This window comes from Lonchura striata, chromosome 16, assembly GCF_046129695.1.
Source record: "Lonchura striata isolate bLonStr1 chromosome 16, bLonStr1.mat, whole genome shotgun sequence".
In the NCBI taxonomy this organism is placed as follows: Eukaryota; Metazoa; Chordata; class Aves; order Passeriformes; family Estrildidae; genus Lonchura; species Lonchura striata.
In genome coordinates, this window is record NC_134618.1 from 16,397,333 (window position 1) to 16,420,511 (window position 23,179).

The 23,179-nt window shown below is 53.0% G+C and overlaps 1 protein-coding gene and 1 long non-coding RNA gene across 2 annotated transcripts in view; both read left to right on the forward strand.

Moving 5' to 3' along the window:
• Positions 1–11,176, forward strand: part of LMF1 (lipase maturation factor 1) — a 151,840-nt gene extending 140,664 nt beyond the window's left edge. Inside the window, exons 10-11 of the mRNA XM_021550378.3 lie at positions 3,977–4,089; positions 10,524–11,176. Of these exons, the coding sequence (XP_021406053.3) occupies positions 3,977–4,089; positions 10,524–10,698 (288 nt within the window). The 3' untranslated portion in view covers positions 10,699–11,176. The remainder of the gene's footprint in view (positions 1–3,976; positions 4,090–10,523) is intronic.
• Positions 11,177–20,893: 9,717 nt separating this feature from the next.
• LOC110481811 (uncharacterized) lies at positions 20,894–21,852 on the forward strand. Its single transcript, XR_002467317.3, has 2 exons — positions 20,894–21,002; positions 21,744–21,852. It is a non-coding gene; the product is annotated as an uncharacterized LOC110481811 (long non-coding RNA).
• The last annotated feature ends 1,327 nt before the right edge of the window (positions 21,853–23,179 follow it).

Below are 23,179 nucleotides of genomic sequence, written 5' to 3' on the forward strand. Positions count from 1 at the left end.
CCACTGACTCCAACCTGAAACCACTCAGGGCTCCCAGCCACGTGAAATAATAACCCCGGGCTCCCGTGCCAAGTTTCCAGCTGTTCCCACATGTGCATCTCATCCTGACCTCCTCCTGTGCCCGTGCCAGCCCCGAGATTCCATAAAACACCACACTAATCCCCAGCCCTTTTTCATTAAATGACCAATTAAAGCTCAAGGAAAAGCCTCCTTATTATTATTATTTCAGTTGGGAACATGTTCCCTGTAGCGCCAGGGGGGTTTTTTGGGGTTTTTTTGGGATGATAACGTTCCCTTGACTTTGTTATCAGCACTTTGGTTGCTACTGTGGCTGCTTTGCTCTGGCTCCTAGCAGAGCTGTGGGTTCAGTTCTGTACAGTTATTAAATTCTCCTGGACACGAGGGAATGTGTTCTAGGTGAGAACACCATGTTTATTCCCTGGAAAAGTGTTGGAGTGGGGAGGTCAGGGAGTGCCAACAGCTGCAGGGAAGTCCCAGGGCAGCGCTGCTGGGGAGGTGGCAGTGATGCTCAGCTCCTCACATGTGGCTGGGAGGAGCAAACCCCCTTCCCAAAGTGGCATTTGGGGCGAGACTGGCACGGAAAGATGGGGGGAAACGTCTGCCTGAGCTCTGCACGAGGCTAAACCCATCAGGAATTCAAAGCTTGGAGGGTCTCAGCAAAAAAGGTCTTTGTTAATCCCCTCTGTTGTACCTGAAATGGGAGTTTTGGGGGTTCTGGGTGCTGGTCCCAGCTGTAGGCACAGCTGAGGATGCTGTGGCTGAGAGCTGCCCCTCACATCTCCATGGATCTGCACGGGGTGTCCATGGACAGCAAAGGCTTTGTCTTTAGGGCTGTGTTACCTTGGGACCCCCCAGCTCTGCTCTGCTGCCTCTGCACTGGGGCTGGCCGTGGGGTTTCTGTGTGTTTAGGTCCCCGAGTTGCTTTCTGTGCCAAAACAGAACGAAAACTCCCCAGAGACGAGCAAGGGAAGTGTGTTCCTCCCCTGGGGGGGCTGCACCTCCCCAGGAGTGCTCTGGGCTGGGTCACACAGGGGTGCTGCTCCCTGCACTCACTGGTTCCCAGTGAAATCCCAGTATGGATGCAGCCCAGGCTCTCTGTGGGCCCAGGGGAGGGCAGGAGCAGCTGAGGGAGTCGTGGTCCATGCCTGGATGGAGATGATGGAGATGATGGAGATGATGGAGATGATGGAGATGGAGCAGCCCAGGGATCCATCGCTGTGCAGGATCACTCCCAGCTGCTTCTCGTGCTCCTTGAAGATCCAAACCCTAAAACTGACCCCAAAACAGGCCAGCCCACCTCCCAGCAACGCGTGCATCCCTCCTGGATTCTTTTTTCTCCTCTAATCCGTGCCCGGGATGGTTCAGGCTCTGTGCTGCACACTCAGATCCCTCCGTGCTGCCAGCCCAGAGCTGGATCCTGCTGGATCCACAGAGGAACCCCGTGCAGTGGTGCTTCCCTGGGGGCAGCCCGGATCTCCTGGACTCTTTTTCTTCCCTCCTTTTTGCACGGTGTCACTTCCCAGAGTAATGAGTTAAGCAGGGTCGTTAGCACAGCCCGGGGAGGGGGGCAGGGGCTGCACCGCCTGGAAATTTCTCACCGCAGACTTCACTGGGGCCAGACATGTTGTAAATTTTACAAGAAAAACACTTTACAGACCAGAAGTCCAACTCTGGTGTGCACAGAGCTGCTAATTAACAATTTGGAGACCACGGGAGCCGATCCCACCTTCCTGGAGCCTCCCGGTTCTCAATCAGGCTTGCAAGGTTTGGGGGCCTCCATCGAGCTCGGGATTCTGGTGATTCCTGTTCCCATCCTCCTGCTGCTCCCCAGCTTCCACACAGGAGCTCCCAAACCTCCCAGGCTCTCCTGGAAATGATGTTTAACATCATCCAGGGCACTGGGATGTCCAGGGAGACTCAGGATGCTGAAGGTGTCACTCGTGGTGTTTGGTCCCTGCTGTGGCACCTTTTGGGAAATCCTCTGTCCCAGCCAGGCATTCCCAGGGTTGGCAGCACCTCCCCAAATCCCAGCCTGAGCCCCTGCGGCATCCCAGAGCTGCTGAGGGACACGGAGACTGGCAGTGAGTGACCGTGGGGACACAGCCAGGCCTCGGGCAGCGATGGGGACAGTGCCAGCTCTCCCTGGGACGGGGGTGAGGTTGGTGTGGCACATCCCACACCGTGCCAGCCTCCTGCTCCCCGGGCTCTCCTGTCGTGTCAGGGCCACCGTGGCCTCGGGCTCACGGTGGCCTCTGTCCCCTGTGCCTCCCTGGGGACCCTCTGTGGCAGGAGGTGGCACCGGGGGTTGGTGGAGGGGCTGGTGGGAGCATCCCTGCCTCCATCATCCATCCCTGATGGATGAGAGCAGATGGAAGGAGCAGGACGGAGGCAGGAGGGGGAGAGTCATCATCCTGAGAAGCTTTGTGGCTGAAATTACTGTGGTTTTCTGTTGGAATCTGAGGTATTGATGATCCCAAGATTGTAGGAAGTCTCTGTCTGTCAGCCCCGCTGCCAAAGCAGAAGCCATAATTGGTCTGTGCTGGTTTCCAGGTTGTTTATTCTGTTTATCTCTCACATGTTCTGCTGCCCTGCCCAGCTCTGTCCTGCAGGGCAGCGTGTGGGGCTCTGCCCTCAGTGGGATGTGACAAACATTCAATACCAGAAACTCCCTGGGCTGCATTTACAAGAACGTGCCAATATCTGTCACCTACGTTGGACAGTGTGTCCCCAGCCTGGACCAACAGAAAAATGCCAACACCACATTGAGACATGGAGGGCATGAAGAAGGAGAAAAAGGACAAGGCACACCCAATTTCCTCCAGCTTGTCCCCTTGGACCCCTCATCTAGAATCCTAAAATTTTACTTTTGCACCCGTGCCACACTTAATTATTACTGATATCAAACACTCAGAGCTGGTAATTGATCCTGTAAGATTGAAAACTCTTTTCCATGGGCAGAGATTACAGCCAGTGTCTCTGGGGGCTCTGTACAGAGACACTGTCTGTGATCTCTGTCCATGGGTCCCAGGGCAGCCAGAGGGATGTATGGATTCCCAGAGTTTTCCTGTAAATCGTGATGAGCTGGGGTGAAAAACCCTGCCAGGTGGATGGGTCTGGGTGCTTTCCATGGTTTCTCTGCTGTCTCCAAAGCGGGCAGTGAGGGGAGCAGCTTTGCCTGGGGCTGTGCTTTGCTGGAGCCCTGCAGGTACAGCTCCAGGCTTTTCCCTTTCCCACAGTGTCCCCTGCTGCTTGCACTCAAAAATCCACCCAGGGAAAAACGAGGAAAAGGAGAAATCTCAGGGAAATGCTTTTAGGGAGGCTGAAGAAGCAGGATTCCTGCAGGGAGTGAGGAGACAAAATCAGGGAATGTCTCGAGCTGGAAGGAATCCATAAGGATCATCCAGGCCAAATCCCTGCTTCCTCAGGATTACCTGAATTCAGAGTCAAACTCTGCCCCTGCGCTGCTCCAGAAGGGGTTCCCTGAGAGGGGATTTAAAGAGGATGGAGCACACAGCAGGAAATAAAGAGGAGTCAGGAGCTGGGAATAGAGAAGCCACTTCCTTCTGTTTTCCTTTGGATAACACAAGGGAACCAACCCAAACCCTTTTCCCGGGGGAAAGCAATCTGGATTAAAGGGATGGATGGGTTATCCATAGGAAATGTGCTGTTATGGTTACCCTGTGGGGTTTGCTGCTAAATAAATGATTTAAATCAAATATTTGGGGGCAGAATTGGCAGATGAGATGAGACAAACCCAGGGAAGCTCTCCCTCCTCCCTGAGGGGGCCAGTCTCTGTCTGGACCTCAAGCATCCCATGGGACATGTGCTGAAACACTGGGAAATTCACCATTTTCCACCCAAATCTGCCAAAATCTCTCCCCAAGGCCAGAAATCTTTAACCCCAGGAAAAGCCCAGCTGTTCCTAAGGTTGCCATTTCTCCTTCCTTCCCCAAAGACCTACGAGCAGAACGAATGGATCATCCACCTGGCTGGGAAGCTGCTGGCCCAGGAGGAGGAGACCTTGTCCCTGCTGGCCACAAACCCCTTTGCAGGCAGAGACCCTCCAAGGTAAGCCTGGAGTTATCCCAAGGGAGCTGGAAACCACCTTGATCCCATCCTGGACATGCACAGGAGGTTCCTCTTGGGGTTTGATGGGACCCAGGCGGGATCTAGGGTGGGATTTAGGGATTTAGGGTGGCTCTGATGGACACCAGGGTGCTGCCAGCACCTCCATTCCCCCCTGGAGGTGCCCCAGGGACCCTTGGGATGAGCCCATTCCCAGCAGATCCATGAAGGGCTGGGTGCTGCAGGAATGGCCCCTCCTGCTGTGCTTTCCTGCCCCTCAGCTTTGGGGTTTTTGCCACCTTCTCTTTGTCAGCTTAGGTCAAACCCCACCGTTTCCCAGGACCTCCTGAGGTGTTTCAAAGAGAAAACAGCCCTGCAGGAATTGCTGAGTTTGTGGACACTCGTCTTGGAATTGTTTGTGTTTTCAAGGAAGAGACAAAGCCAACATCAGCCAGGGAAAGGCACAGAGGAAAACTCCGAGGTTTTATACAAAAGGAATTTTGTCCCAAAAGCGTCTGTTTTGTTGATAGAGTTATTTTTAACTGAGAAAACATTTTTTTGGGGCATTTTGGATCGACTCAAGTCATGTTATGCTGCTGCTAATGTTTTCCATTCGAGGCTCTGAGGATGCACTGCAAACAGGGGTGCAGGTCCAGAGCTCTGGGTGGAATGCAGCTCCCCTGGATCCCAGGGATGTTTTCCAGCTTTAGGGAACTGCATCCCCCAGACTTCTGAGGAGAGAGACTCCTTCTCCAGCTGGGGCCCAGAAAACTTCCCACTTTTACCTAAATGTTTCCTCTGAGGTGCTTTGTAAACCTCAAGATGGTAAAAATCCCTGAATCCTGGAACGGTTTGGGTTGGGAAGGATCTCAAAGCTCATCCAGTTCCATCTCCAGCACCTTCCACTGTCCCAGGCTGCTCCAAGCCCTGTCCAGCCTGGCCTTGGACACTTCCAGGATCCAGGGGCAGCCACAGCTTCTCTGGGAATCTCTGCCAGGGCTTCCCCACCCTCCCAGCCAGGAATTCCTTCCCAAAATTCCATAACCCTGCCCTCTGTGGCCTGGTGCCCTTGGCAGAGGATGGAACTGGGTGATTTTTAACCTCCCTTCCATCCCAACCATCCCTGATCCTGTAATTCCACGATCCTGGACTTTCATCCAGATTGAGGGGAAAGTTTGCTGCCAGCTTTAGGGATCCCTTCAATTGCCACCACAGTAGCTGGGTGGAAAAAACTCCTAATTTTCCTACCATTATTCCCCCCTCCCTCCACTCCAAAGGGAATTTTGAGACTTAATTATTTTCATTCCCTGCTAGACTAAATAATTAGGGGAAGGGACTGTTTTCCATAAGAACCTTGCACTCCGTCCTCCACGGAGTTTGTTCTGTTAATGGAAACTCTACACCTCAAATAGCCAAGGGACTTTCAGAATGAGTTAATGCCTTCGAAATGAAATTTCGGAGACCAAAGTTTGGAGGGCTCTTTACAACTCAAGAAATTATAGTATTTTTTCAAGTGTGATAAACTTCAAATGAGAAACAGGTGACTGATTAAAAATGAGGGCATTGTTGAGGGCCTGCCTGAGTGGGAAGCTCGGAGCTCAGGGCTGGTGATGTTTGGGGAATGTGGATTTCCCAAATATTCTGGGGCAGGGGATAGTTCATAAAAGCCCAGCCCTCATAAATCTGAATGGGAGGGCTTGGGCTGAGAAATTAAGAAGTGTTGAACACACCATGGAAAAGGCTGCAACAATCAAAGGAAACAAAAATCAGATTTAGCCCACAGGAGGGAAAAAAAAAAAAAAACCACCAGGTTTTTGGGTCTGTTTGGTGTCTCTGATATTAAATAATGTCACTTCAGGATTTTTATTCCAATTAAAGCAGCACTTTGTGGGAAAAGCTCCACCATGGGTGTGAAGAGCTGGATTTGTAGTGGGAGCTGGTGCTTCCCTTTGGATGCTTTGGAACACAGGGCACTTGGGATCTTCTTTTATGGGATTTTATTTTATTATTTCCCATTTAAAATTAACTGGACTTGATATCTGGGCTGGGATCTGTGGAGTCAGCCCAGGCCATGGGAAGAGCTTGGTCATATTTGCATTTTCTAGAAGCCAATCTGGGGTTTGGACCCTCCCAGAGGGACAGAGGTGACTCTGGAGCAGTGCTGAGAGCAGGCTGGGAGTGGGAATTCCAGGAAAATCCAAGCCTCACTGGGATTAGGTGGAAAAGAATCCCTCAGCTACTACCAGAGCTAAATTCCACTGTCCTGAAGGGAAATTTAAGGGGTTTTCTTTGTGGGGAAAAAACCCCTGAGTATTTCAGGGAAGGCAGAGCTCATCCCAAGCTGGCAGGACTTCCCCCAGGCTGGGAAATGTGGTGGCCATGGGATCTCTCTTCCTTGGCAGGCTGAATTCCATCCTTGGATCCATCTGGAGCCAGGTTTTTTTCCCCCCCCTCAACAATTTTCTCTGCCCTTGGTGTTGTCCCACCCTTCCTGACCCATCCAGAGAGGAAAAACCCCACTGTGCCCCTTCCCAAGGGCCTTTTGAGGATCAGCTGCCCTTGGGATGCTCCAGCTCTGTGGGACCAGACCTTGCAGGAGCCTCAGAATCAGCAGCACTAAAAAACAACCCCAAAACTGCCCTGATTCCCTCAATTTAGGCCAAGATTAATTAATTTATGCTCCCTCCCACCAACAGGGCAGGAACAGCGATGCTGCAGCAATGTTACCTTGATGAATTTGGGCTTCCCACCACCTGATTTACAGCAGAGCAGCGAACCCTGAGATAAAACAGCCCCAAAAAAATCCCCAACAGCCCCAAAACCCCAGGTTTTGCTCTCTTCCTTTCCCTCTCCCAGCCCTGCTCGCCTTGGCAGGCCATTAATTCTAACAGAAACCACCACTGGGGTTTTTTTTCCCTGGAACCCCTCAGCTGTTGCAGGGAGACAGCTGCACCCTCTGGAACTAATTACAGCTGTCTGGGAGATTTAGGCCTCCATCCCAACAACTCCAATATTGCTGCTAATTTCTAATTTCTGACACGTCCATTTGGGAGGCGTCAGGAGGGGCTGATCCACGAGCGGGGCAGCTGCTGCCGGGCATCTGCTGAGGGCAAAATGTTGATTTAAGAAATAATGCTGATTATTTTTAGCTTTTTCTGGCCTCCCCCCGAGGCCAGGGCCTTGCCCAGCCCGAAGGGTGGTGGCAGAAAGATCCTCGGGGTGGTTCAGTCCTCCCTCCTCTATCGGTGTTGTCGCTCTCCTGGCAGCGAAGTTGCCCAAAGGATCCTTTTGTCCCCTTTTTCTCACAGCACAGAGGGTTTGCCATGTCCTGGAAGAGTTCTTGGAGTGCCATCCAGTCCCACCCTTTCCATGGGCAGGGATATCCTCCACCAGACCCCATCCAAGCTGGCCTTGGACACTTCCAGCGTGGAGCAGCTTCTCTGAGTATCTGCACCAGGGCCTCTTCACCCTCACAGGGAGGAATTCCTTCCCAATATCCCATCAAAATCCTTCCGTTTAGAACCATTTTTCAAAGCCAGGAGGAGCTGCCAGCCTGAGTTTGCTCAGTAAATCCCAGGAAGCTGCTGGTGGCTGGGATCATCCTTCCCCACCCTTCCATGGTTCCTCTGCCCCACAGATCCTTCTCATCCTTCTCTGAGCACCTGGGACATCCTGGTGAGGTCAGGCAGCTCCTTCCCGACCTTCCCGAAGCTGTTGCTGTTTCTCCAGAGCAGGAATTAGGGAATCTCCTGCAGGCTCAGTCTCCAAGGCCTGTGGATCCCTTCCAGCTGCCAGGAGATCCCTGTGGAAGCCCCAGACTGCACAAACTCTGTGAGCCCTGGAAGGATGGGAGTTTGGAGCACCTTCCCTCCCTGAATCCCAGGAAGAGGGAGCAGGACCAGCACTGGGGGAGCTGGAAAACTCCATAATTCCAGGATTGAGGCACCCAGGCAGGTTATAAACACTGGCAGAGCTTGTAAACTCTGTGAGCCCTGAAATGAGGGGCTCCAGTGGGTATTAAACACTGCAGCTTCTACATCCTGAGCCTGGCAAGGAAATATTCCCTCCTGGGTTCCAGCTTTTCCACCTTGCTCACATTTGTTTTGGGAATATATGGAGATGGGTCCAGCTTGGGAAGTGCTCTGCAGCCACTTAGTGAAGGAAAAACCCCAAAGCATCAGAGTGGCAGGTGGAGGGATGCTGGGAGCAGGAGGCTGCCATAAAATCAGCCTCTGAAGTGTTTCTGGGAGGTGGATCTGGGATTGGGGGTGGAGATGTTTTGGGAATTCCAGAAAGCAGTCAGGCAGCACAGATTGGGAATCTCCAATCATCCTGGGCCCTCAGGGACGAGGCTGCTCAGTAACACTCCAGTTATTAACAGGAATTTCGTGCTCCTGCAAAGGAAACCCAGTGGGAATCACAGTCCAGCCCCTGTTTGGCTTTTCCCAGCCTCAGGAAGCAGGGAAAAGAGGGAGTGCAGGAATGGGCCAGCCTGGAGTGAAGGCAGCAGCTGCAGGGCAGAGTTTGTGGGGGTCAGATGCAGGTTTGTGCTCCCCAAATTCCACCCAGGGCCCCTTTTCCCGTTTATCTTCCTTCGTCCTCAGAGGAGGGGGGAAATGGAGGTCATTGAATTGTGGAATCCTGGAATGGTTTGGGATGGAAGGGACCTTAGAGCCCGTCCAGTGCCACCCCTGCCATGGCAGGGACACCTCCCACTGTCCCAGGCTGCTCCCAGCCCTGTCCAGCCTGGCCTGGGACACTGCCAGGGACCCAGGGGCAGCCCCAGCTGCTCTGGAAAACATGATGGGTGTGATGACCACAGAATCCCAGGCTCAATGAGGCTGGAAAAGGCCTTAAGTCCATCCCACCTGTGCCCGATGCCCACCTTGTCCCCAGCCCAGAGCTCTGAGTGCCACGTCCAGGAATTCCTTGGACACTTCCAGGGATGGGGACTCCAAACCTCCCTGGGCATCCCAAATTCCCATGGTTTTGTAGGAGAATCCTCCCTGTGGTGCTCTCCTGGTTCCAGCAGGACTTGAAGCAGGGCTGTTGGGCTGTGCTGGCAGCCACCCTTGGACTGGGTGTGCCACTTTCTCCCAGCCCCGAGCGCCGATGGCAAACCCATCGGAGCCGTCCCTGATTGTTTTAGCAGCAGGAAGGACCCTCCCGCCGCTGCCGGGATCCCACAGCCGCGGTGCCCTGCTCGGTAGCAGGGTCTGTATTTTCCTAGTGGAGCAGAGCAGGTTTAAATGAGCACTGACACGACTTTGACAGTTTTATTTCGTGGGTATTTTATGGACTCGGCCGGCGACGCCGGCGATGCTCCCGGCGAAGGCGCCGCTCCGGCCCTTGTCAGCATGTCCTACATCAAGGGGGACAAACCCCCCGGATCCAGCGGCGTGGGCAGCTCCCGGAGTGTTTCCTGACACTGATGAATGTTTCTTTCTGCACCGCTTTCAAGCCTCCTTCGCTGTCAGCTCCCGGAGCAGCCGGAAAACAGATGCGCTCAGAGCCGCGCCGGCTGGGCAGGGGGTGCTGGGGGAGTCAGACTCCCTGCCCGAAATATCCCAGGCAGAAACACTCCAGGAAGGCTCTGAGAAAGGCAAAAAATCGTATTATTCTGCTTTTATTATTATTCTGTCATACTTAGCTGTGGGAAGGTGTGGGGAGTGCTCAGGGCAGGGGGTGTTAAAGCTCCTCTCCTCATGCATCATTCCCAAGGCACAGCTGCGATTCCTGAATGGCACCAAGAGGAGCTTGGGAGCTTCCCAAAGTCTTCCCAAAACCTTCCCAAAACCTTCCCGAAGCTTTCCAAAACTCTTCCCAAAACATTCCCAAAACCTTCCCAAAGCCTTCCCAAACTCTTCCCAAAACCTTCCCAAAGCCTTCCAAAACCTTCCCAGTGTCACTGCTGAGTGCTGTGAGCATCCCATGGATGGATGGATGGATGGATGGATGGATGGATGGATGGATGATGGATGGATGGATGGATGGATGGATGGATGGATGGATGGATGATGGATGGATGGATGGATGGATGGATGGATGGATGGATGGATGATGGATAGATGATGGATGGATGGATGGATGGATGATGGATGGATGGATGGATGGATGGATGGATGGATGATGGATGGATGATGGATGGATGGATGGATGGATGGATGGATGGATGGATGATGGATAGATGATGGATGGATGGATGGATGGATGATGGATGGATGGATAATGGATGGATGGATGGATGGATGGATGGATGATGGATGGATGGATGGATGGATGGAGTACTAGGATTTGGAGCCACCCTGAGCACCCTCAAGCTAATTTCTCCATCCAGAAAGACTCCGAAACACCAATCCAAAGGGAACAAAACCATGGTCCAAGGCTCTTCCCAGAAGTCATGCCAAGCCCTGAGCTGCTGCTCTTGTCTCCCACAGGTGGATCCGGGGGGAACACTTCAAGTACAAGTTCAGCCAGCCCGGGGGGAAGCACGCCGCCGACGGGAAGTGGTGGATCCGGAAAAGGATCGGCCCCTATTTCCCCCCCGTCAACCTGCAGGGCCTGAGGAAGTTCTTTGAGGACAGGAATTGGCCTTATCCCGTGCAGGACTGAGGGAAAAGGATGGCCAGGACAAGAGGGACCAGCTGGGGAGGTGGAGAATGGGCAGCTCCCTTCCAAACATCTCCTGCCTCTATCCGTATCCTTGTTCTGTTTTCCAGAATATTCCCGGCCAATCTGCCCACTCGCTCTGGGAGCTGCTTTTTCTCACCTCGGTGGTTGATTTCTTTTGCCAGGCTGCTCCATTCAGGAATTCCTGTGGAATTGGGAAAAAGGCAAGCAAATAATCATTACTGCTTTTGGGCGAGGTGTTGGTGTTGCCAAAAGCAGCTGAAACAAAAAATGAAAAATTGGGTTTGAACCAAAAATGGGAAAACAAACCAGGAGGGATCTCTGGGGTTCTGTGGGCTGTGGATGCAGGAATGCCCTTTCCCATGTTTTTTTTGCAACTTTTTGACCACTTATATCAAATGGGCACCACTGGGAGAGTGTTCCTGGAAAGGAATTAAAGTAAACAATCCTTGAATAACCAGCAGGAGCTTCACTGGGTTTTTGTTTTTCCTGGAAGTGCTAAAAAGGGGAACAAAAAGAAGGAGCCCCGGTGCCTGCCCTGATGTGGCTCACCAGGGATAAGGCAGCTCCTGTGGGAATGGGGTGGCAGGTGGAGCATGAGGTGAGTCCTGGGATTAGTTTGTGTTTTGGGCAGAATCCAAAATTTGGTGTCGTGTCCGAGGGTCCGTCCCCATCCCGGGGATCCAGGGCTGCCAGAGGAGAATTCTCCCTCCCCTTCTCCCCGGGGTTCCAGGGTGCCTTTGCTCATGGTTTCAGTGGATTTTCCTTCCAAGCTGCTCCTTCTCCAGGGGTGCAGCCCTGGATGGGTGATGGGTGACACAGGTGACACCCCCCAGGCACCCCACCCGGACCGGGCACCCAACAGCGCTGGCCTCCCCCTCCCCAATTTAATGAATTTCTTTTGCTTTCCAACCCCTGGGTCAGGGATAATGGATCCCAGACCAGCATTCCCATTCCTGTTTGCTGCTTGTTAAGCTTTTTTTTTTCACTTTTTTTTATTCCAATCCAATCTCCCCATTCTGCTCCAGAGCAGTGCCTGGAAGATAAAACCCATCCAAAGGGGCAGGAGGGGATTCCATTGGAAACATTTCCCTGGGACGAGAATTTAAAAGAGAAAAGGAACAATTATTCCGAGGTGGGAGGAAATCAGAACCACGTGGTGTTATCTGCTCACTGGGAAGGGTTTTGTGGAGAGGATTTTTACCCCGGAGTTCAGCACTGGAAGGAAAATGCTGCGGCATTCCCGAGTCAGCACCGGGAATCTGCGGGGAGGAAAATTCCACCCGGGAGCTGCTCCTGCCAGCTCGGAGGTCCCCGAGGTCCCACCACCTTCTGCAGAAGTTCTGGAGGGCAGGGTTGGGGTCCCTCAGTGGGCTGAGCCCCCTGGGATCGTGCCCTTCTCTGGGCTGTGTTTTCCTGGCTCATCCCAATCCTGCTCCCTCCTCCTGGTTCGCTGTCAGGTCCAAGGAAATTCCAGAGCTGAGACAGTCAGGACATGGCCAGCTGGTCACCCCATGTCCATCCCGAGCAGCTCCAGCTCCACCATGGCTGGAGACATCTCAGGGCCGTTCCTGGATCAGAAACAATCCATTTGATTTCTTTTATTTTTGTTCCCCACATGGAAGTTATTGACCCTTGGGGTACCCCAAGTATTTACACTTGGTATAAGTGAGGTAGAAGTGACTTTTCCCCCTTTTTTCCCAAGATTCCAGCCTTATGGAAGCACGAGGTCTCCTCACAAGCCCAGCTGGGTTTGCATCTCTGCCCATTGGCCACCAGCTGTGGCAAGGCTGGATCCAGCTCATCCCACATGCTCTCCCCCTAAAAAAGAAGGAATTCTTACAGATTATTTTTTTTTAATCCCACATTTAGGCCTGTTCCTGGGGGGAGCAGAAAGTGGATGTGAGTGGCCAGAGGGGTTTTAGCTCATCCCTTGGGCATAGGGAACGAGGAAATAATTTGTGCTTGCGTAATTTGGGAAGAACCAGCAGGAAGGCATGATCCCATGGCAAAGGGATGTGGGAAGCTGGATGTTGGACCATCCACACGTTCCCAGAGGGGCTGGAAAGGACTGAAAGCTCATCCCATGCCATGGCAGGGACACCTCCCACTGTGCCAGGCTGCTCCAGCCCCATCCAGCCTGGCCTTGGCACTTCCAGGGATCCATGGATCCCTGGGAATCTGTGCCAGGGCCTCCCTGGATCCACCCATCTTCCATTCCCCAACATTCCTCTAAAAACATGGATTTGGTTCGTGTTTTGGGAATGTGGAGGGATCAGTGGTGAGGAGCTGCTGGAGGTGAGTTTGTGTCCCCACCAACACCTGCACTGCCCCAACCCAGAGAATTCCTCATTCCTGGATCTTTTTATAAATCACTTATTGATTTTAAATCAGGCAAACTCCAGGCTGGGAATTCCCAAAGGAAATACCTGCAGCCATATCCATTCCCTGCTCCCAGCTGCTTGGAAAAGCTGGCTTTGCTTTAACACATATGAAAGGGAAAAGTGGGGTTTTTTTTCCCTTCCTGGTAGATTTAAGTTTGGCCAAACAATTCCGTGTGAACTGCTGGGCAGGAGGCACAAACCTGTAGGCAAAATTACCCAGCTGCTCCAAGTTTAGAGCAGCATGGGATGAATTTCAGGATCGTATATTAGTTTCCATTTAATCTGATTATTCCAGGCTGGAGTTCCTGGAGGGTCTTCAGGTTATTGTCAGTCAAAAGAATCTTTAAAAGCTTCCATTTGCCCTCAACTTTTCCCATTCCAAGTCTATTTTCATTATGGATCGATTTTGATTTTAATGAAAAAATTATTCTCCCAACTCCTTGCTTTTTTTTCCCCCCCGACTTGGGGTTAAAATTGAAGCCACAATGGGGTCTTGCCACTCAAAATCCCATTTTCCAGCTTTCCTGAGGGTGTTGCTTGGCTGAAGGAGCTTGGGCAGACAACAAGGGGCAGAAAATTTGGGAAGGCACCTTAGCCCCTTCCTCACTGGGAGAACGCTTCAATGCCTGCCATCCCAGGGGGATTTCCAGCTCCGGAGTCTGGGAGAGGAATGCAGAATTCATGGATTCCCTGGCAGTGCTGTCACCTCAGGGGCTCGTTCCTGTCACCTCCTCTCAGCTGCAGCCTTGGGAGCAGCCCCAGGGGCTCCAGTGGGAGCAGCATCCTCAGGGATTGGGAAGGGTGGGAATGCTGGGGAGGATGGCACCCCTGCCAGGTCTGCTGCTGGAGGAGTGGCAGCATTGTGGCACTGGGGTGGCTTTGGGATGGCACCTCCCTGGGGTGTCCCTGGCACTGGAATTGTCCTGAGTGAGCTCTGGAATTGTCCTGTTTGAGCTCTGGAATTGTCCTGTGTGAGCTCTGGAATTGTCCCTGTCTGAGCTCTGGAATTGTCCTGAGTGAGCTCTGGAATTGTCCTGTGTGAGCTCTGGAATTGTCCCAGAGTGAGCTCAGGAATTGTCCTGAGTTAGCTCTGGAATTGTCCTGTGGGAGCTCTGGAATTGTCCCTGAGTGAGCTCTGGAATTGTCCCCATCTGAGCTCTGGAATTTTCCCTGTCTGAGATCTGGAATTGTCCCTGTGTGAGCTCTGGAATTGTCCTGTGTGAGCTCTGGAATTGTCCCCATCTGAGATCTGGAATTGTCCCCGTGTGAGCTCTGGAATTGTCCCCATCTGAGCTCTGGAATTGTCCCTGAGTGAGCTCTGGAATTGTCCCCATCAGAGCTCTGGAATTGTCCTGTGTGAGCTCTGGAATTGTCCTGTGGGAGCTCTGGATAAGTGGTGGTGCTCAGGATAAACTCCTGACCCAGTTTTCCACTGATTCTTCCCCAGTTTTCCACTGATTTTTCACCATTTTTAGACATATTTTGACTCATTTTTCACCATATTTTGCCCCAATTTTCCACAGATTTTGCCCCATTCTACCATGGATTTTGCCCCATTTTTCTACAGGTTTTGCCCCAATTTTCCACATATTTACCCCATTTTCCACTGATTTTACATCATTCTTCCATGGACTTTACCCCATTCTTCTACGGATTTTGCCCCATTCTTCCACAGATTCTCCCCCATTTTCCACTGATTTTTCCCCATTTTTCCACGTATTTTACCTCATTCTTCCACAGATTTCCCCCCATTTTTCCATGGATTTTGCCCCAGATTTTTCTCCCATTCTTCCACAGATTTTCCCCATTTTCCTACAGATTTTTCCCCATTTTCCCCCAGCTTTTGCCATGCCCATCCCCACGTTACCCAGCCCGGGCTGGATCCCTCTCCGTGTGCAGTAGCAGCTCCGGGTAGGATTGCACAGGGCTGAGCTTTCCCAGCGTGTGCCGGGCGCTGGGACAGTTCCCCTGAAATCCCAGCACCTGCAAGCGGTTACTTAGAATAATAAATAACTGATAGATTATCAAATAAAGCCTTGCCTTGGGATGAGGTCATCCCTGCCCCGTGTCCTGCGTCTCCCAGGGTTTGGAGCAGCTTTCCTGGGCTAAATCCCTCTTGTATCAGGCAATAAAAAACTTGTCGGGATTAAAGAATCAATTAGGAATTGGCCAAAGGGGCAAAGCGTAACCCAAACACGCTGATAAAATCCAGTAGGTGATTATGGGGAGGGGTTTGATTTCCTTGGGCTTCGGAAAGGGATAATTGCTCCTTCCAGAGCACGGAGCAACACGGGCTGGGTGGTTTTGCAGCTTTATAGAGGAGGAAATTCTGGTGTTCGCTGACAAATGTGGGGACATGCCACAATTTAGGGCTGAAGGGGGTCCTGGATGTGAGAAGCATCATTCCCTGGTTGGGAAAATGATCTTGGAAATCTTTCCAAGGGCAGGTTGAACGGGGCTGGGAGCAGCCTGGGATGGTGGAAGGTGTCCCTGTGGCAGGGAGTGGAACCAGATGAGTTTTAAGGTCCCTCCCAACCCAAACTATTCTGGGATATTCCATGACTGGGATGCAGCAGGATGGGCAGGGATGTGCCACATCTCTGGCGCTGCCTCTGCTCTTCCACAGGCACAGGGAAACAGAACAGAATTCCTGGGAAAATGGATTTTCCCAGCTGATGATGGCAGGGAGGGGATGGAGCACTCCCAGCATGGTGCAGGAGCAGGGAGGAGTTGGATTTTAGGGGAAAAGAGCCCGATCCTGGCTCGGGGACTCTGTGCCACCAATCCCTGTTTATTCCCTGTCTGGCCCAGCTTCCCACTCTCCCAAAGCTTTTCTTTGTGAAGGAGATCCAGGGACAGAAGATTCCCCCAAAGCAGCGTGGTGCCAGCACATCCCAGGAATGTCTCAGCCTCATCCCAACCTCCTCCAGCACAGCTCCATCCTCCCCCAGCAGGTCCAGGCTTGGTCTTTTTGGGATCATTCCAGCCTCATCCCAACCTCCTCCAGCACGGCTCCATCCCTCAGCAGCTCCAGGCTTGGTCTTTTTGGGATCATTCCAACCTCATCCCAACCTCCCCCAGCAGGTCTGGGCTTGGTCTTTTTGGGATCATTCCAACCTCATCCCAACCTCTTCCGGCACAGCTCCATCCTTCCTCAGCAGCTCCAGTCTCCTCGGCCTTTTTGGGATCATTTTGGCCTCATCCTAACCTCCTCCAGCACAACTCCATCCTTCCTCAGCAGCTCCAGGCTCCTCAGTCTTTTTGGGATCATTTCGGCCTCATCCCAACCTCCCCCAGCACAGCTCCATCCTTCCTCAGCAGCTCCAGGCTCGGCCTTTTTGGGATCATTTTGGTCTCATCCCATCCTCCCCCAGCAGCTCCAGGCTTGGTCTTTTTGGGATCATTTCGGCCTCATCCCAACCTCCCTCAGCAGCTCCAGGCTCAGCCTTTTTGGGATCATTTTGGCCTCATCCCAACCTCCCCCAGCAGCTCCAGGATCAGCCTTTTTGGGATCATTTCAGCCACGGGGCAGCCGTGTGACAAATGCCAGGGGGCACCAGCCTGTGCGAGTGGAGCCCTCTGGGTGTTTTTGGGGTGTCTGACTCTGCCCTGGTTACCCGAAATGCTGCCCGGGGCTCTGCCCCACCTTCCCCCTGTCCCCCTGTCCCCGCAGGAGCACAGAGCAGGAACTCGGTGCTGGCCAAGGTTGCCCAGCTTGGCCACCCCAGCCTGTCCAGGACACGCAGAGGTGGCACCCAGCAGCTGCTGGCCTTTCCTCTGCCCCTCTGCTCCTCCTCACAGCAGGGTGGGCATCGGGCAGGAGGGGCAGCAGGTGCCACCCCAACACCCGCAGCTCCCTGGCTGAAGCGATAGGTGGAATAAATCAACAGACTTTAAATAAAAAGTTAAAATTCATCAGTAGAATGCATAATTCTACAAGCTAAAATAGAAATAATGCATTTTGTCAACTGAAGTGAATTTTAAAAATCTGTTTCAGTCACAGATGCCACCGCTGGACTGTCCCACCGCGTGCTGAGCTGTCACAAGGAGGTGGCAGCCGGGCTGGGGGACAGGGACGCTGCACATCCCGGTTTTCCTGTTTACCGCTGGTTCTGGGAAGGGAACAATAAATAATCCCTCCCAAGTGGCCAAGTGTCGGGGCAAAAATCCAGCGGGGCTGCCAGGGGACAGCACAGCACGACATTAACACCTTGTCCGGTGGGCAGGCAGCGTCGGGGGGGAGGAGATTGCTCCCAAATTCCCGAATTAAGCAGGATCCCTGCACCTGTGTCCTCAGATATTCCCATTCATCCTGGAGAGGAGGCCGGGGCTGCGCAGCTGCGGCAGCATTATTCCCCCTCGCCCTATTTGCATATCAATGAGCCCCTGATTAATATTTAAAGAGCCAGCTGTCCGAGCCACCTAGGGAAGAAAAAAAGCTCTGTGCGGTTTTTATTGATTTTTTTTTCCCCCTTTTTTTCGGGGATAACACTCACTGCCCTTTATGGAGCGCGCTTCTTTTTTTTTTTTTTTTTTTTTTTACCCCCCTCTATTCTTTTAGTCGAAATTAAGGAGAAGAGGGGGGTAAAAAATATGAAGGAGTTATCAGTGAAGGAGTTGTGCTGCTCTCAATGCTCCTCAGTCCTTTTGTGCAGGGGCGCAGCTGCAGGAGCAGGTTTGGAGGGGCAGGAGCCGGCGGGCGCCCATGGGAACGGGATTTGGGAGCAGGAGGAAACTGGGATGGGATTGGGATTGGGATGGGATTGGGATGGGATGGGATGGGCCAAAGACCATCCTAGGTCGGGGGTGGCTCCTGTGTGGTGGAAAAGTCTCTCCTCCATCCCGAGCTTCCAAGGAAAGGCTCAGCAGTCTCTGTTGTCTGGTCTCAAGGCAGTTTATTGTGAGTTATCTAAAAGATTTTCTCCTTGAGCTGCTGTGGTTTGCTCACAGCTCAGGCAGAGGCACACACACACCCTGACATCCTCTCTGACTCCTTCTCTCCTTCTTCTTTCTTCTTCTTCTTCTTCTTCTTCTTCTTCTTCTTCTTCCTCTTCTCCCCCCTGCCCAGGGCTGCTGCTGTCTTTTATATGGTACATTACGTGTTCCATGTTCACAGTTTTTCCCAATGCCTATTCCCTATATTAAATGGTGATTTTCTATCTTTTATATGGTACATTACGTTCCATGTTCACAGTTTTCCCCAATGCCTATTACCTGTATTAAATGGTGATTTTCTATCTTTTATATGGGACATTGCGTGTTACATGGTTACAGTTTTCCCCAATGCCTACTACCTATATTAAATGGTGCCTTTCTACTCTAAACCAACCTGTGAGTGCCAACATCACCAAGAACATGGAGGAGAGGAAGGAGAAAGAGGAGAAACAGGACTGGCCTACATTCCTCCATCTTAAAACTTCTGACCCCATGTACAAAGTAAAAACCCCCCTGTACAGCACTCAGAAATTCTTCCCTCTACTTTGTGACTACTTCTACTCTAATATCTAAATTTTTGTGACTTCTTGTTCTTCCTGCAAGGTTGGTAACTCATCCCATGGCTCAAACCCAAAATCACAGCTGTTTGCAGCTGTGCCAGGGTCTAAAATGCTCCTGACCTGGAACCTCCAAAAATGTCTGAGGGACATTTTGAGTTCTGATGGGATGGGACGGGATGGGATTGATGGGATGGATTTCCACCCTCGGAGCTCCCTCCCTGCACAGCTGCTGCTCCCAGAGGGATGCAGGGAGGGATGCTGGTGGTGGTGGTGACCCGGGGGAATCGCGACACAAAATCCTGGCTCGAGGGGGCTGATCAATGGAAATGCCATCCAAAAAAGAAGGAATTGGTATTTTCCTTGCCTCCCCAGCGCTGTTCGTGGCCCACTGGTTTTGTTTCCAGCCTTAAAAGTTGTCATTTTAACAGACCGTTCTCCAGCTCCCCCAACACTTTATTTTTTTTTCTTTTTTTCTTTTTTTTTTTCCCCTCGAGCATTTGTCAATAATCCCCCGACAGCGGCAGCTTTGTTATCCCAACTAATTGGAGTCAAGTGGGGCTGCGAGAAAAGATCCTTCCCGCGCGAGCCCTGGGAAAAAACGCGAAAGGATTTTAATTTTCAATAAAATATGCAGATAAGGAGAAATTACCGCTGGGGAAGGGGGCTGGGGGAACGCTCAGATAATAACGCCGGCTCCGGGCGCTTAATGAGCGATGCGGGCTGGGGCTGGGCCACAGCTGCACCTTGTAGGGTTGCAGGGGTATTTTGTGGAGGTGCGGGGGTTGTTTGCTGGGGGCGCTGAGTTCGGGTCACGCGTTGTTGTTTTATACAGACGGATGTGGGAAAGGCGGGCAGCCCTCTGCGGTGGGAGCGGGGTGCTGGGGAATGCTGCGGGATGCTGCGGGGTGCTGGAGGGTGCTGCGGGGTGCTGGGGGATGCTGCGGGGTGTTTGGGGATGCTGGAGGATGCTGCAGGATGTTGGGGAATGCTGCGGGGTGTTTGGGGATGCTGGGGGGTGCTGCGGGATGTTTGGGGATGCTGCGGGGTGTTGGGGGATGCTGCGGGATGTTTGGGGGATGCTGCGGGATGTTTGGGGGATGCTGCGGGATGTTTGGGGAATGCTGCGGGATGTTGGGGAATGCTGCGGGATGTTTGGGGATGCTGGAGGGTGCTGCGGGGTGTTTGGGGAATGCTGCGGGGTGTTTGGGGATGCTGCAGGGTGCTGGGGGATGCTGCGGGATGTTTGGGGATGCTGCGGGATGTTGGGGGATGCTGCGGGGTGCTGGGGAATGCTGCGGGGTGCTGGGGGATGCTGCGGGGTGCTGGGGAATGCTGCGGGGTGCTGGGGGATGCTGCGGGGTGCTGGAGGGTGCTGCGGGGTGCTGCGGGATGTTTGGGGATGCTGCGGGGTGCTGGGGGATGCTGGGGGATGCTGGGGGATGCTGGAGGATGCTGGAGGATGGTGGGGGATGCTGCGGGATGCTGGGGGGTGCTGCGGGATGTTGGAGGATGCTGCGGGATGTTGGAGGATGCTGCGGGATGTTTGGGGATGCTGTGGGGTGCTGCGGGATGCTGTGGAACGCTGGGGGGTGCTGCGGGATGTTTGGGGATGCTGCGGGATGTTTGGGGATGCTGGAGGATGTTTGGGGATGCTGGAGGATGTTTGGGGATGCTGCGGGATGTTTGGGGATGCTGGAGGATGTTTGGGGATGCTGGAGGATGTTTGGGGATGCTGGAGGATGTTGGGGATGCTGCGGGATGTTTGGGGATGCTGGAGGATGTTTGGGGATGCTGGAGGATGTTTGGGGATGCTGGAGGATGTTGGGGAATGCTGCGGGATGTTTGGGGATGCTGGAGGATGTTTGGGGATGCTGTGGAACGCTGGGGGATGCTGCGGGATGTTTGGGGATGCTGGAGGATGCTGGGGGATGCTGCGGGATGTTGCGGCTCTCGTCGGGCCGGGGGTGGTCCTGGAGCTCCTCAGGCTGTGCCACTGCCCCAGCCCGGGCCCGCTGCTGGCAGGGATGTGCATTTTGGGATGCTCCACATGCCCTGCCCGACGCTTGGCCCGGATGGAGGCAGCGAGATGTTCGCTTCTGCTGAAATAAAACCCCCTCCAGTTTTCCCCCGGATGCTGGATTTGCGGGATTTGGCTGGGTTCACCCAAAAATCCCCTCCTAGGGCTGGATTTGCCCCAAAATCCCCTCCTGGGCTGCTGCTGGGCGCTTTGGAGGGCACAGGCACTGCCGGATGCTGTTCCCAGACGAGTTTTCCAAAGCGATGGGATTGAACATTTCCTGCTGAGGGGTCTCACCTCCTTCCCCGAGAGAATTCCCACAGGAATTAGCCCAGGGCAGAGCTGAGGAGGCTGCAGGCAGGGCTGTGGTGCTGTGGCCGCGCAGAACGGGTGAGCCCCGCCTTTCCCCAGGTGAATTTTGCTTTTCCCAAGGGAAATTTTGCCTTTCTCCAGGTGGATCCCACTTTTCCCCAGGTGAATTTTGCCTTTCTTCAGATAAATTTTACTTTTCCCCAGGGAAATTTTGCCTTTCCCCAGGTGAATTCTGCCTTTCTCCAGATAAATTTTACCTTTCCCCAGGTGAATTTTGCCTTTCCTAAGGTGAATCCCACTTTTCCCCAGGCGAATTTTGCCTTTCCCCAGGCGAATTTTGCCTTTCCTAAGGTGAATCCCACTTTTCCCCAGGTGAATTCTGCCTTTCCCCAGGCGAGCCCTGCCTTTCCCGGGGCTCTCTCATCCTCTGAGCATCACCCCAATCCCCCTTCCCCATCTCTGCTCCCACCTCGTGTTCCCCCAAATCCCAAAGCAGACGGGCTGATCCTAGAAAATCCTTCTGGTTTTCCAGCAGCAGCCAGGCTGTCCCGGGCCTGTCCCCATCCTGTCCCCAGCCTGTCCCTCGGGGAGTGAAGGATTTGCCCTACGCCTTTAACAGGGAATTCTTTGGCTCCCTGGGGTGGTTTTGATGGAATCCAAGCTTTCTCCCTGTCCCCTTTCACTCAGCCACTTTCCCTCTCCGCTCTTTTCGGGCTCTTTAAGAGCCAGGGTGTAACATTAAGGTGATTTACAGCACCCCTGGAGTGGAAGGGCACAGACTCAGGGATTTTTATTTTTTTTCTTCTCTCTTTTCCTCAGGTGAAAGAAACCCTCAAACGTGAACTCCCAAGACATTACAGCAACCGCCCCGTCAATCCCTGATTTACAGGCTCAGATTTATGGCTCCACAATTATTATTCCACTCGCAGATCTTTTTATTTTTTCTTCTTTTTTTTTCTTTTTATTTTTTTTTCCCTGGGTTGTTTTAGTGCTTGTGAAAGGTGAGGGCTTTGACAGCTCCTGGAAACAAAAGCCTTTAATATCCCCCCTGAGTGGGGCTCTCCCAGGGAAGAACAGAGAGGCCAGGAGGGCTTTTCCTCCTCCTGCAGATTGGCTCACTCCAGGCTGGGCTTCACCAAACAGAGCACAAAGTTTGCCCAAATTAAGCCAGGACTAATTAGCAAAATCCACTCCTGGTGCCTGTGGGGTGCCCTGGGATCACCCCCGAGGGTGCTCATCACCCCCAGACCCTTCCCAAATTTTTTGGGACACCTCCAGCCTCTCTAGGAGAACTCGGTCCATGGGTTACCCTGCTCTGAGGTTATTTTTAAGCCCCTCTCCCACCTCCACCCTGCAGTTCCACCAACATTTTGGGGCTCTAAACTAAACCGGTGGCAGTTTAAAACACAACAGGCGTGGAATGCCAGGGAGTAAAAAATCTCCTTAAAGCATACGTGGCTTAGAGAGGCAGGGATTAAACCTTGCTGGAGCTTGGGAAATAAAGCCAGAGCCCTGCTGCACTTCATTAAAGGACATTTCTGATTCAGGAGAGACATTAGGCTGATTCAGGAGAGATTTAGCCGAGCAAAACCCGAACGGGAAGGGACAGGAAACTGTAGGATTGGTTGCATTTTCTATTTCGGCGTTTTTTCGGGTCACTGTGCCAGCAGCTGTCTGGCCAAGCCCTGAGCCCTGCAGGATTTGTATGTGCATCCCAAAAAATCCATGGGATGGGCTGGATGCTGCTCTGCTGAACCCACAGCTGCTGCAGGGGAAGTTCAGGTTGGATATTTGGGAAAATCCAAATCCTGGGACAGGCAGGGATCCCCATCCCTGGAGGGATTCAAATCCCTGTGGATGTGGCACTTGGGGACACGGGGCAGTGGTGGCCTCGCAGTGAATGGTTGGGCTCAGGGGTCCCAGAGCTCTTCTCTGTGATTCCATGATTTCACAACTCCTGATTCCCAAAACCCTGCTGGGCTGGAAAATCCCACTCCAGGCTGGTTCCTCCTCACCCCCACCCGTGGTGGTGGCAAACCCCAAAGAGCTCCGAGGCCACGGGAGGGTTCCCTGCTGCCCCGGGGTCTGCAGCCATCCCGGAAAGCTGGGACAGGGCTGGGGTGCTGGGATCCTGCAGAGCCCGGGGCTCTGTGGGGTGGCACACCTGGGACAGGGCTATGGGGTCTGGAAAGGGTCATGGGATCAGGACAGGGCTATGGGGTCTGGGAAGGGTTATGGGGTCTGGAAAGGGTTAC